This window comes from Mus musculus, chromosome 6, assembly GCF_000001635.26.
Source record: "Mus musculus strain C57BL/6J chromosome 6, GRCm38.p6 C57BL/6J".
NCBI lineage: Eukaryota > Metazoa > Chordata > Mammalia > Rodentia > Muridae > Mus > Mus musculus.
This window is the reverse complement of record NC_000072.6, coordinates 67,422,667-67,436,986: the sequence shown is the minus strand read 5'-3', so window position 1 is coordinate 67,436,986 and position 14,320 is coordinate 67,422,667. Positions and strand designations below refer to the sequence as shown.

At 38.8% G+C, this 14,320-nt stretch overlaps 1 protein-coding gene across 1 annotated transcript in view; it reads left to right on the top strand.

The window, feature by feature from the left end:
- Il23r (interleukin 23 receptor) overlaps nucleotides 1-14,055 on the top strand; it is a 68,924-nt gene extending 54,869 nt beyond the window's left edge. The window contains exons 8-11 of the mRNA NM_144548.1: nucleotides 2,296-2,382; nucleotides 5,279-5,381; nucleotides 10,322-10,412; nucleotides 12,984-14,055. Coding sequence (NP_653131.2) covers nucleotides 2,296-2,382; nucleotides 5,279-5,381; nucleotides 10,322-10,412; nucleotides 12,984-13,622 — 920 coding nt within the window. The 3' untranslated portion in view covers nucleotides 13,623-14,055. The remainder of the gene's footprint in view (nucleotides 1-2,295; nucleotides 2,383-5,278; nucleotides 5,382-10,321; nucleotides 10,413-12,983) is intronic.
- The last annotated feature ends 265 nt before the right edge of the window (nucleotides 14,056-14,320 follow it).

Below are 14,320 nucleotides of genomic sequence, written 5' to 3'. Positions count from 1 at the left end.
CTTCTAGGAGGATCACTCTTATTTTCCATGTCAGTATATGTAAACTACGTAAAAAAATCTTTCCAAATTAGGAATTATCTGGGTTTCTGAATATCCTCAAATATATCCTGTGATCCAGCGTAACACTCTACTGAAGGACAGAATTGTCCCACTATTAGCAGAATCCCACAGGTAATAAAGAGATAACAGAGATAGCATGAGATTTTCCAGCTTGTTAGCTATGGCCTGGTGGTTAAAGCTGACATAAATGTTTTACACCTGTGAAAGAGTCTGTGTGTGGCTTCCTATTTGTGAGTGCTTTCATATGTTAAAATACCTAAAAGTACTAAAAATACTAATAGCTGGTGAATTAAGAGGGCAGAGTTGGGTTATTTTTATTTCACACTTCTGTTTCCTGTTACAATACCATCACCATAACTTTTGCTTTTATAATTAAAAAAAAAAAATTTAAGTATGATTTATAAAGAAACCAACTAGCCACTTGGTGACAGTATAACATGGCAAACGTGTGGCTTCATTTCAGTCCTATGCTAAAAGAAAATTGTCATAGACGATTTCTTCTCTAATAGTTCTGTTTATAAGTTATTTTATTCAGATATCTAATTCTTGGTAAAAATACCCTCTCATAATTAGGCACTTCTTTTAAATGACTAGTTTAATTTAAATGTGTGTAACTCATTGATTTGAAGCTATGATAACAGACTCCAAAGGAAAATTGTATCTACTCATTAATGCTAATAAATGTGAAATATAGTTGTTTCCATATCATATAAGTCAGTAACCCATAACCTTTTCATTGCCAGAGCAACTGAAGTTTATACAACAAAATTATATTATATTGTAATAAAAAGCACAATTTATTATTTTTAAATAAAAATGATAGTTTTCAAATAATAAAAGTAAAAATAAAAATAACATCCATGTATGTTGTAAACCTCTGCATTTGCCAAAGGGAAAATTATTCTGCATTTTAATGTTGTATTATATCTGCTTTTAAAATTCCGAAAGCATGTGGCTGCAAGTCCTTCTTGAGTAGTGAGAATTACCACTGCTCTCCTACATGAGCAAACCTGGCTGCTGGCCATGACTACATAACCTTCACCACTTAGAATTTAGTAGAATCACTTGCTAGGGTTCAGAAGAGACTTAGCAAATATTGAGAAGCTCAAAACAATTTCTCATTGCCATAACTCACAGGAAATACTTTCCTCTTTCTGTCAAAACACAAGAGAGTCCTTACAGTTTCCTGATGCTTTCATCTTCTAAAACCCCCAGCCCGTAGTTTACAGAAAACCTGCCTTTATGTTGCCAGCATACAATTAGCTTTTTTCAAATGATTGTAAAGGTCCATACAGGAATTTTTTATTTGAATATGCGTTGTCCATTTTTTAAACAAGTATCCCATGACCCACACTTTATCCCATAAGCCTTGACAACAGGAACAGCTCGAGCTGTGTAAGACACTTTTTCAGAAGGTTGAGATTGAAAAGTGACACTGGAGTAGCTGGATAGCTGGGAGCTGAGGGATGCTGGACTAAGATCCTCCTTCAGAGCTGTCTTCTGCCAAGGCTGAAGACTGTGGCCATGAAGTCACATTTGGCTGCTTCCCATGATTAGGAAGCAGGAGATGGGCGAGCTTACTCTGGAATGCTTTTGAATTCAGACTTAAAGTAAATTAACTGCCAAGCCTTCTTACCCCACCCAATTCTGAAGCTTTCATTACTGGAGCCCTGAAAGTGTAATGGCTAGACAGGGCTGGCCAAGAACCACAGGAGCAGGAAAGCAGAAGAGAAGAATTCTTAGTGACATCTCACCTCTATATTGCAACCCAAAATATCCACTTACAAAAATGTTCATCTTAGTGCAGCCAAACCAGAGACTGTCCAAAGGCAGAGGTGACACAATTTAAACCGTCAAAGAAGCTTAGGTTTCTTAGCATCACCAATTTGAAGAAACCAAGCATGGACAAGTTATTGTGCATTTTTGTGGCTGGGTGGAATTTTTATCTTGGTATTGTCTTGGTATTTGTTGCCTAGAAACCAAGAGAAATTGCTAGCCACATTGGTATTTTAAAGCCTGGTGTAGTTTTTAACTGTCCTTGCAAAAGTTCCTCTTTTGAGATGTAGTCACTGAAAAGGAAATAAGAAAATGTACACATCTGAAACCTTACTTTATTTCACCCTCTGAACCTATTAGAATGATTAAGTTTAATCATTTCCAATCAAGAGAAGACTGTCTCGGGAGAATGAGCCATCTGAATGCTAAGACCTAAAATGCTGACACTCTTGTTTCAAGTTTCCCAGGTTACAGCAAAATCATCCCACGAACCTCAGAAGATGGAGATGCTCAGTGCTACAATCTTCAGAGGACATCCTGCTTCAGGTAAACATATGCACACACTCACACTCTCGAGTGTGTGCGTGCAAACACACACACACACACACACGTGTATGTATCTATCTATATATGTAAGTATGTACACATGTATATTCGCTGAGGTATCCTCAGTTCCTCAGCAGATAACTTCCACACCAAAACTAATGTGTCAGCATTTCTTAGAAAAACAACAACTACTTACTTTCTATGGGAAAATACATTCAAAATGTGCTTACACTGAATGCAAGCAATCGTTCAGAGGTGCCTGTCTGCTGTAGTAGTGAGGTGATTACATTGTCATTTCAGTAGGCTCTGGGTCTCAAGTCCCAAAAATGTCTTTTTAAAAATATGCTACCTACCCACCATGTGCTAGGATTGTATATACATCATCTGTCAATCTCAAGAGCAACATGTTGAGATAAATGCCATGAATCTACTTCATAGATGGGGAAGCTGAAATTCAGGAAGGTTGAAAAATATTCAAATATACAAAGCTATTAGAAATAATGCAAATATTACTTTTGTGATTTCCTTTAATTTGTTCAGGTGTTTTTCAAGACAAGATCTCACACTATAGCCCAGTTCCAAAATGTCCTACAACTTACAGCAAGCCTCCTTTTTTCTTTTTTTTTTTTTTTTTTTTTTTTTTTTGAGACAGGGTTTCTCTGTGTAGCCCTGACTATCCTGGAACTCACTTTGTAGACCAGGCTGGCCTAGAACTCAGAAATCCACCTGTCTCTGCCACCCGAGTGCTGGGATTAAAAGCATGCGCCACCACACCCAGCCACAGCAAGCCTCCTGTCTCAGCTTTCCAAATGCTGGGATTATGAGACACCACATTCAGCTCTATTTTTTTAAGTACACAAGTCTGTGCTCTTTCTCTTAGATGAACCAGCTCCCACTTTGTTTGATAGTATGGCTGGTATTTTTTTTTTAATTTATGGACACATCTAAATGTTTCAGGCATGTAAAAATATTAGATAAAACTTTACAGTGGGCAAATTTAACTAGACCTAAATTGAAATTTGCCATTGAAAGACTTGAAGCCTGACTATTTCACTAGTAAACAGTTTACTTCCCATAAATCTAACAGGTCTTAAAGAAGAAACTTTCAGGTCATATTGATATTTTTGCACTTTTGTTAATTTATTCAACCAATGTGTGTTAAGTAACTATGTACCAGCTACTGTACTGGGTAATGAGAAATTAGCAATGAAACAAATGGACAAAACTGGACCTAGTGGTGTGTCCCTATAATCCTGGCAATAAGGAGGTAGAAGCAGAAAGCAATAGTCAAAACCTAAGATACATAGCAAGTTAGAAGCCAGGCTGGGCTACACGAGACCTTGTCAAAGAAGTGGGCATGGAGGGATGGAGAGAGGAGGGAGTGAGGGAGTGAAGGAGGAAGGCAGGGAGGGAGGGAACGGGAAATACAATGAAGGAAAGAAAAGAAAGAGAGAGAAAGAAAGAAAGAGAGAGAGAAGAAAAGAAAAGCATTTGTCTTCATAAAGCTTCTACTCTTGATAGATAGGTGAGAAAAACTATTAACAAAACAACAAAATGTTACATGTTACAAAAAAAAAAACATGAAGCAGGAAAGACAACCCCGTACAGATTCCTAATTGTAGACATGCACATTGAAATTTCTGTGAAATTTTTCGAGGCTGGGGACTCACTGCTGCTCCATTAGATAGACAGTACTGTGTCTTATGAAAAATAAGATGTGAATCTCAACAAGCTTGTAATTATTCCCCAAGGTCATTGAGCTGATGAATGTCAGAGTTCAATTTGGCTCTTGGTCCCTCCTATCTCCTTACACCAGGCACCCTGTTTCTTGATAATCCTTTCTCTAATCCTAAGCTCTAATGCTCAAGGGTGTGCAGCAACTTGTAGCCTCATTAGTTGCTTAGAATGTTCAATAATAATTCTTTGGCCCTAGGAAGAATACGAATTCCCTAGTCTGTGAGAGTTTGAAACAGACTAAAGTTCACAGGCAGATGAGTTTAAAGATGAGAAAAGGCAGCCTGGAGACACCCAGGTGAATGGAGCAGAGAAGTGACTAGTGTGGGTCCAGTAGCTCCCAGTGCTAATTATTAAAAAAAAAAAAAGAAGAACTGGGAAAGGGAGATAGGGATGAAAGAAGAAAGGAAAGGAGGCAGCTACTCAGCATGCCTCCCCCCCACAAGTTCCAAACTGATAAGTCATATCTAAAGTATCATCTAGATGTAAAAATATTGAGGCTATTTTCCTCTGTTCTAGAGAGAAAATGTAATAAGCCTATGAATAACACATGTTGGATAAACTATACTGGGAGATCTAAAGAGATTAATTCAACTTCAGAACATAAAAGGGTGTTTTTTTTTTTTTAGAAGGGTGAAAGACGTAGCAATTTTTATTTCTTTCTTACAGCATATATTATTCTAAGTAGAATTACTGCTTTTTCATAGGTAAAGTTTCATTTTGAAGAATGGTAAGAAGTCACAGATAAATTTTGCCTCACAGAAAAGGCTACAAAAATGATATTGTTGTGGCTTTAGCGTTCTTAGACATTGTCACAGCAGTTGGGAATTCTCAGCTGTCAGACAAACCCAATGAGGTTTCTCACGACACATACTCACACAAAACATGTCTGTGTGAGTTGGCCACACTTGCTGAAGATGCACTTCTAGAAACCCGCTGACCTCAAATGGATGTGGTCCAATTTCCTCACACAGAAGATGGTTTCCTGGGGTATACAGTCAGGCAATCTGGAAAGGCAATCACTTTGTAGTCCTAGCTGAAGGTTGACTCTGCTTCCCTTGAGATCAGTGACTGTCACTTTAAACAGGGTACAGAGAACACTGACATGGTCATCTCGTGGACAGTAATGCTCAGTTAAAATTGCTTTTATCTCCTTTATTAGGTAATCATCAAGACATTGGACTTTTGTCGGGAATGGTCTTCTTGGCCATCATGTTGCCGATTTTTTCTCTGATTGGGATATTTAACAGATCACTTCGAATAGGGTAGGTTTCTATAGTTTCTGGTTCCTGGTTTAGGCCATATATATGTACTATCAAAGTGTACTCAATTCAATTTTTACTAAAAAAAGACACCTTAACATCTTTATTTTAAAAAAGAGAAATTATTGTGCATGTATAATGTGTGACTAGGAGGATATGCACGTGCCACAGGGTGTGCATGGAAATCACAGGACAGCTTTGTGGAGTTGGTTCTCTCTACCTTTATGTGCATTTCAGGAATTAAACGCAGATAGATCATCAGGTTTCGACAGCGAGATCTTTACCAGCTGAGCCATCTCACCAGCCCTGAAAATGGAAAGTTAAAGGACAGATATTTAATAAATGCCTATGCTTGTCACCTTTACACATATCATTCAATTAATCCTCAAAATGATTTCATCAGAAAAGCTCTCTGTCCCATATTACAGATGAACAAACAAAGGCTTAGAAAAAAAGGTTGACTCCTCCACCCAAGGTCCTCAAGCACTCATCAAGGAGAGACAGTCGATATCAATTTCCATGTTCTCTTCTAACACAGCACTAACATTGTACTAGGCATTATCCACAGTGTCTGGATTCTTCCCAGTGATCACAGCCTGCCTTAACCTCCATCCAAACAAAATAGCTGAGTCAGTGTGAAAACAAGTGGGGCTGTTTTAATTTGTCACTCTATTACCGACTATGTTGATGTTTATGAGTCTAGCTTCAAAGTCTCTTCTATTTTAAAACTATTTTAACAATTCCAAGAAAGTATATAGTGTATTTTTGATGGAACTCCCTCTCTTATTCCCCCATTTGCACTCCACTTAGTTTAACTGGAGTTGTTTGCATGTGCACAGATGTAGACTTGTTTACTAAATCATCATTAAAGAAAAATGATTTCCCCTGGCCCAGTAGCCATCACCTGCCAATAGCTCCTCCGCTAGGGATGAGAATTATGTGCCCAGCCCATGTGTATACTGGAATACTTACTGATTAAATCTTGTACAGGTCTCATGCAGGTAACCACATTTGGTATGAGTTTGTTGTCTTCTAAAGATACTGTTTCACACCACTCCTTCTAGCCTCAGGCTCTTACATACTTTCTGTCCGTTCTGTCATGCTTTCTTGAGGCTTGCAAGTTGAAGGTGTTACAGATGGTCCAATCAGGTTGATCATTAAATAGTTACTTCTCAGGATTTTGACTAGTTATAAGTCTTTAAATTGACTGCTGCTTGGCCAATCAGAAATTGGAAACCCATTCTTTTCTTTCTTGCTTTCTTGCTTCCTTCCTTCCTTCCTTTGTCATCACTAGTTCCATGAGGTAATTTTTCATCAAAATACATATTTTAAGCAAACTAGTCTATAAGTTGTACCAACCTAATATGTGCATAGGCTTTTCCCACAGAACTTAAGCAATATTTCAAATTTTAAATTAAATACTAATAAGCATAGCCCTAGTAGCTTTTCAAAATGGACAAAGTAGCTTGTCATTTTCTTGGGGTGTATTAAAATGTAATTATTTATGAAGATCCTTGAAATGTCTTAATGTTCAAATAATGTCTATAAAAAAGTTAGTACTTATATCATCAGCCAAAGATATTCTATGTATTTTGAAATTTTAAGTAATAACCATCTCATTACTATAATTAATGTAACCCAAAAGCTTTTAGTTAGCAATAATACATAAGAAAATAGAACAATTCATGAAAAATTTAATTGTTTACATTCTAATTTTAAGAAGGTATAAAGGGTTGTGGGGAAATAGCCTTTCAGTACAGCACTTTATTTGCAAGCAGGAGAACTTAAGTTAGAACCCTAGAACCCAAGCTGACAAAAGCTACAGGTAGGGAGTTACTTATGATAATCCCAGTGCTGGGAAAGCAGAAACAGGCAGAGGTGTGGGGCTCACTTGTCAAGCTCCAGGCAATGGTAGACCCTGATTTAAAATAAGGCAGATAGCACCTAAGGAATGACACCCAAAGTTGTCATCAGGCATTCACATGTACATATATCCACACAGCCACATGAAAATACACATACATATGCAAAATAGAAAGAAGAAATACTTCCAATATAAGTATTTAACATACATGCAGATACTGTTTTTTTTTTCTTTTTCTTTTCATTGGGAGCTTTGAACTCCCATTTTTTATTTTAATTAGGTATTTTCTTCATTTACATTTCCAATGCTATCCCAAAAGTCCCCCATACCCTCCCCCCCTCCCCTACCCACCCACTCCCACTTCTTGGCCCTGGCATTCCCCTGTACTGAGGCATATAAAGTTTGCAAGACCAATGGGCCTCTCTTTCCACTGATGGCTGACTAGGTCATCTTCTGATACATATGCAGCTAAAGACTCGAGCTCCAGTGGGTACTGGTTAGTTCATATTGTTGTTCCACCTATAGGGTTGCAGACACCTTCAGCTCCTTGGGTATTTTCTCTAGCTCCTCCATTGGGGGCCCTGTGATCCATCCAATCGCTGACTTTGAGCATGCACTTCTGTGTTTGCTAGGCCCCAGCATAGCTTCACAATAGACAGCTATATCAGGGTCCTTTCAGCAAAATCTTGCTAGTGTATGCAATGGTGACAGTGTTTGGAAGCTGATTATGGGATGGATCCCCTGATATGGCAGTCTCTAGATGGTGCATCCTTTCGTCTCACTCCAAACTTTGTCTCTGTAACTCCTTCCATGGGTGTTTTGTTCCCAATTCTAAGAAGGGGCAAAGTGTCCACACTTTGGTCTTCGTTCTTCTTGAGTTTCATGTGTTTTGCAAAGATACTGTTATTTAATACAATTAAACATTACTGATACAAGACTATTATTAGAATCAGGACTAAAATGGAGGCAAAAAATCACATTTTAAATATGTACAGATTATACACATTAGAGAATAAGACCAAGTTACCACCCAATATCCTTGGATGAAAATATCCTCCTAAGATTTATCACTATCTAAAATGGACATATGCCAATAACATTTTTTGAAGAAGCAAAAAAAGTTACCTTGCTGATGACACTCATGAATCAATCAAAAATATTGAAAAGCCATTGAAAAAGAAATAACCTACATAAATATGAAATAAAAATAATGTAGAAAGACAAAACAAAACAAAAAGACCAAGTTACCCATAATGCATCAGTGTCACATTAAGGAAAGAACTAATAGCACTTGCCTTGGAGTCATTTACCAAGAAGGAACAAGTCCAGATTTGAATCCTCTGCTTTATGTTTCTGCTACCTTTGGTTCTCATCTGTCTATTGTATGAGTCTGAACCTGTACCTGCTTGAAGGCTGTCTTGTGGCTCTGTCTGTCTATGTGTCTGTGTGTGTTTATCCCGTTGAGTATCTGTCTATCTATGAATGCTGTGTCTGCCCCTCTCAAGGGGCTTCACTCTTTATTTATGGAGCAGAACAGAAAGCATCACATGAGGAGGAGTGGGATACTCTACAGAAGTCTCTAACAGTTTTATAAGGGATTAAGTCCAACTGACGCCAACTGATCCCAACTGGCCCAGAAAACAAATGCCATTGTTTATCATCCAGTGTCCATACATGATTGCTTTCAACCTTTATAGTAGATTTCACTAAGTGGCTTTCAACTTCTGTAGTTCCTGGTTTAAGCAAATGATACACATGCAGTATCTGGGTCAGGGGAATGGTACGTAATTTAAGATTATAGCCATGTATTACCTTAGGTTGTAAATGTTGATTGCATGGGAAATCCCAGGCAAGTAAAGTCAACTGTTACATTGTACTCTTAAAGGCAGGTTAAACAAGCTGAGGACACAGTAGATTAGTAGTCTTAAGTCATAGGTGACCTAGAGGTATAGTTTTAATTCTGTTTGTGAAATCCAGCAAAAGTTCCAGTCTTTTACAATGGAAGATATTTTCAGAATATTGTATCACCACACAAATATAGTGAAACTAAGAGTAGATAAATTTTAAAAATATACGTGAAAAATCACTGTATACCACATCGGTGTGCTATGTAAAAACATCCTAGAAGCATCAAGTCATTAGCTTGGTCTAATTATAAGCATAGAAAGAATATGGGTTAATTTTTAAAACTGAGTCATAAAAATTATATAAATATATGTAAAGAAATCATTTTTCCCTGATGTCAATCAAAGTCAAAGTTCACTCAGCCATTTTGGTTGTTATTTAATAAATGTGTTTAGAGATCCTGTTAAAACAAGAGCAGGTCTTACTTGTTTTTCCTAGGCTCCTCATGTGTAAAACCATACCTCAGGTCAGTGTGGTCTTCTCTACATCCCGGTACCACCTGTTTGCACAATGTAGTTTGCGCAGTCAAAGTAGAAGGTGCTTTTATACACAAAGATAGCACCAAGAGGAACTTTTTACAAGATATCAAATCGGCTTCTTACTGAATGCTTATTAAGAAAACGATGGAAGCCTTTGTTTCATAGGCTAAGTTGTACTCCATTTTAACTCCATTCATTGCCTATGGTTGCCTGCACCAATTTAAAAGAAATGTTCCAAGAAAGTATGATGATCATGCCTTTAATTTCAACACTCAGGAGGCAGAGACAAGGGGGTTCTCTGAGTTCAAGACGAGCATGGTCTACAGAGCAAATTCCAGGACAGCCAGGGCTACACAGTGAAAGTCTGTCTCAAGAAAACCAAAAAGGAAAGGAAGGAAGGAAGGAAGGAAGGAAGGAAGGAAGGAAGGAAGGAAGGAAGGAAGGAAGGAAGGGAGGGAGGGAGAGAGGGAGGGAGAGAGGGAGGAAGGGGGAAGGGGGAGGGAGGGGGAGGGAGGGAGAGAGAGAGGAAGAAAGGAAGAGGGAGGAAGAGGGAGGAAGAGGGAGGAAGAGGGAGGAAGAGGGAGGAAGAGGAAGGAAGGGAGGGAGGGAGGAAGGGAGGAAGGAAGGAAGGAAGGAAGGAAGGAAGGAAGGAAGGAAGGAAGGAGCTGCTTCTAATGTATCTTTTTGTTTTCTAGAATTAAAAGAAAAGTTTTACTGATGATCCCAAAGTGGCTTTATGAAGATATTCCTAATATGGAAAATAGCAATGTTGCAAAATTATTACAGGTAATCAAACAGCACCAAACAGAAACTGATTGGTGTCCAGTGTGATGGGGTGTGCCAATAAAACTAGCATGGGGAAGGCTGAAGCAGGAGGAGGAGGATTTCAAGGCCAACCTGAGCTATATAATGAGACCTTGTCAAACAAATAAGCAGGGGCCGGAGAGGCAGTGCAGTGGTTAAGAATACCTGTTGCTCTTGCAGCGGACTAAGGTTCAATTCCTAGAACTGACATGGTGGCCCATAGCCATCCATAACTCTAGTTCCAGAGGATTCAATGCCCTTTTCTGACCTCCACTGTACTATATACACACATAATGAACACACATATATGCAAGCAAAACATTCATACATATAAAATAAATAAATCTATAAATAAACAGTAAACAACAAAATATCCATAACTAAAATATCAGTTAAGACCAAGAAGAGTTCAGTCTGGTCATCAGAATGTATGTGTATGTGTGTGTGTGTGCGTGTGCGTGTGTATGTGTATATGTATATATATTTTTTCCAGGAAAAGAGGAGTTCACAGGACAGCCTAGGGATGTTAGGCAGTTGAGAGAAGCTTTGACAGCTACAAAGCAGAGAGAAAATATGGAAAGATGAGAACTTTCACAAGAAAAGTTCTGGGAAAATATTCTGGGAAGGAGGGTGATGTGAACTCAAGTGCCAAAGGGACTGTTGTGTTAACTTCTTATCCCAATAAGCCTGTATTTAAAAAAAAAAAAAAACCCACACAACCCAGTCATTATATTTATAATCTATATGCCTAGATTGTACAGAACTATCACTGTACTAATCTATTCCCCAGCAATGAGACCCCTTGCTATTTGCAGCTTCTCCAGGTCCTGTGGTTCTGCTCCATCCTCCTTCCACCTCCTCCTCCCTCTCTGAGACCCACCTTTCCCTTCCATTGCCCAATCATCGGCTTCCACCTTTATTTAGCCAATTAGAATGGGGAGAAGGCCAAGTGAGATCACCTGAGTATGTGATCTACTCCTTGTCAGGGCCAGCACCTCTTAATGAAGCTAAATTAACATCAAAGTACAAACAGCACCAAGGCAACCGACAACATTTCCACCTTTTTGTCCAATTAAATGGTTCCTTTTTTTCAGATATAAATTGAGCATAACCATAGCAATTATGTAAACTATATAGTGTGATATATAATTAACATCTAGGCTATCAGTTTGTCAATTAAAGTACTCTACCACCTATCCTAACAATTTTATATTTGAGTTATATTTTGATTTTAGCTTGGGCAGACCAGACCTATTTATGTGGCTCTGCTTAAAGTTGGGTGAGCCCACTGCCTTAGTTAGCTGTCTGTTGCTATGAATAAACACTATGACTAAAAGCAACTTGGGGAGGAAAGAGATCATCTTATGGCTGGTCCTCTATCACCCAGGGAAGGAAGGGCAAGATATTGATGCAGGAACTGATGCAGAAGCCATGGATGAGTGCTGCTTACTGGTTTGCTTTCTATAACCTATTCAGTCTGCTTTCTTATACACCCAGGACTACCAACCAGCTCAGGGGTAGCACTGCCTACAGTGATCTAGTCTCTCCCACATCAATCATCATCGAGAAAATGCACCACAGACTTGCCCACAGGCCAATCTGTGGCTACACTGTCTCACTCCTCTTCCAAAATAACCCGAGCTTGTGTCACATTGACAAAAACTAGTCAACACACTAATCGATGTAGCCTAGATACACATCATTTGAATGAAGGATTCTCAGGATAAAATAAAAATAAACAAATAAAAACTCTAAAACTTTAAAAAAATAAGATTTTAACCAAGAAATATGCTTAAGACATGGATTATTCTTTTTTTGCATAAAAATTTTTTTCTTAGGTATTTATTTCATTTACATTTCCAATGCTATCCCAAAAGTCCCCCACACCCTCCTTCACCCACGCCCCCACTCCCACTTCTTGACCCTGGCATTCCCCTGTACTGAGGCATATAAAGTTTGCATGACCAATGGGCCTCTTTCCACTGATGGCCGATTAGGCCATCTTCTGATACATATGCAGCTAGAGACATGAGCTCCGGAGGTTACTGGTTAGTTCATATTGTTGTTCCATCTATAGGGTTGCAGACCCCTTTAGCTCCTTGGGTACTTTCTCTAGCTCCTCCATTGGGGGCCCTGTGATCCATCCAATAGCTGACTGTGAGCATCCACTTCTGTGTTTGCTAGGCCCCGGCATAGCCTTACAAGAGACAGCTATATCAGGGTCCTTTCAGCAAAATCTTGCTAGTGTATGCAATAGTGTCAGCATTTGGAGGCTGATTATGGGATGGATCCCCGGATATGGCAGTCTCTAGATGGTGCATCCTTTCGTCTCAGCTAGACATGGATTATTCTTAATTCTCTCTTTGGGAGACCTACGTAAAGATTTAGAACAGACCAAAAAGGCAGGAGGAAATCATCCAGGAGATAAACACTCAGATAAAGGGAAAAGGAAACGAAAGTTGGAGAAAGAAAGTTTCAGCTCTTTTAAATAATTTTGGGGGGTTTTGGTGGTGGTGGGTTGCCTGTAAAATGAAGTAATGCTTTTCCCCCTAGGAAAAAAGTGTATTTGAGAATGATAATGCCAGTGAGCAGGCCCTGTATGTGGATCCTGTCCTTACAGAGATAAGTGAAATCTCTCCCCTGGAACACAAACCCACAGATTACAAAGAAGAAAGGCTCACAGGACTCCTTGAGACAAGAGACTGTCCTCTAGGAATGTTGTCTACCAGTTCTTCTGTTGTGTATATTCCTGACCTCAACACTGGATACAAACCCCAGGTTTCAAATGTTCCTCCTGGAGGAAACCTTTTCATTAACAGAGATGAAAGAGACCCTACATCCCTTGAGACCACAGATGACCACTTTGCCAGATTGAAAACATATCCCAACTTCCAATTTTCTGCTTCAAGTATGGCTTTACTAAACAAAACACTAATTCTTGATGAATTGTGCCTCGTTTTAAATCAAGGAGAATTCAATTCTCTTGACATAAAAAACTCAAGACAGGAGGAAACCAGCATCGTTTTGCAAAGTGACTCACCCAGTGAAACTATCCCAGCGCAGACTCTGTTGTCTGATGAATTTGTCTCCTGTTTGGCAATTGGGAATGAAGACTTGCCATCTATTAATTCTTACTTTCCACAGAACGTTTTGGAAAGCCATTTCAGTAGAATTTCACTCTTCCAAAAGTAGACTATGCCATCAAAGTCAAGGTGAGAAGCTGCCTTTCCACTGCAAGCCAAAACTTCCCTCAAAAGAAGTATAAGTACACTGCCATGACTCCAGGATGGAACTTACCTCACTGGCAAAACAAAGCAAAACAAAAACAATGAGGCTGTGCTTGTTTGCTTGTTTGCTCATTTGTCAGTTTTCATCTCATTTTAATATCTCCACTTGAGACAGGAGGTCACAAAGCCCAAAAGGACTAACTCACTATATATTTGAGGATGGCTGAACTCTTGGTTTTCCTGCCTCTTCTTCCCAAGTGCTAGGATTAAAGGTGTGTGCCACCAGGGCTATTTCTTTCCTACTTCTGTCATTAAATTGTACAGTACAGCTCAGTTTGTACAAAGGATAAATCGTGCAGAATGCATAGTAGTGAAATAAATGTAGAAAATGGGTCTTTAAAATCAAAACATGAATATTTCCTTGCAAAGACAGAAACAAGTTTAATTTTCATCTAATACTTAAAAGTCTCCTGAGTAGGTAAGATCTAAAACCAAAGTACAGAACAAGTAACGGCAGGAACAGAGGCTAGAAGCTCATTAACATACTTGCTTATTGTTCTTTCACTGCTTTCATTGTTTTAGATTAAAAGATTCTACAACCGTAGTGGTAGGACCCATGGGCTTCCTTTCTCTACTGAAGTTAGAAGTGGGAAGTGGTGGGCT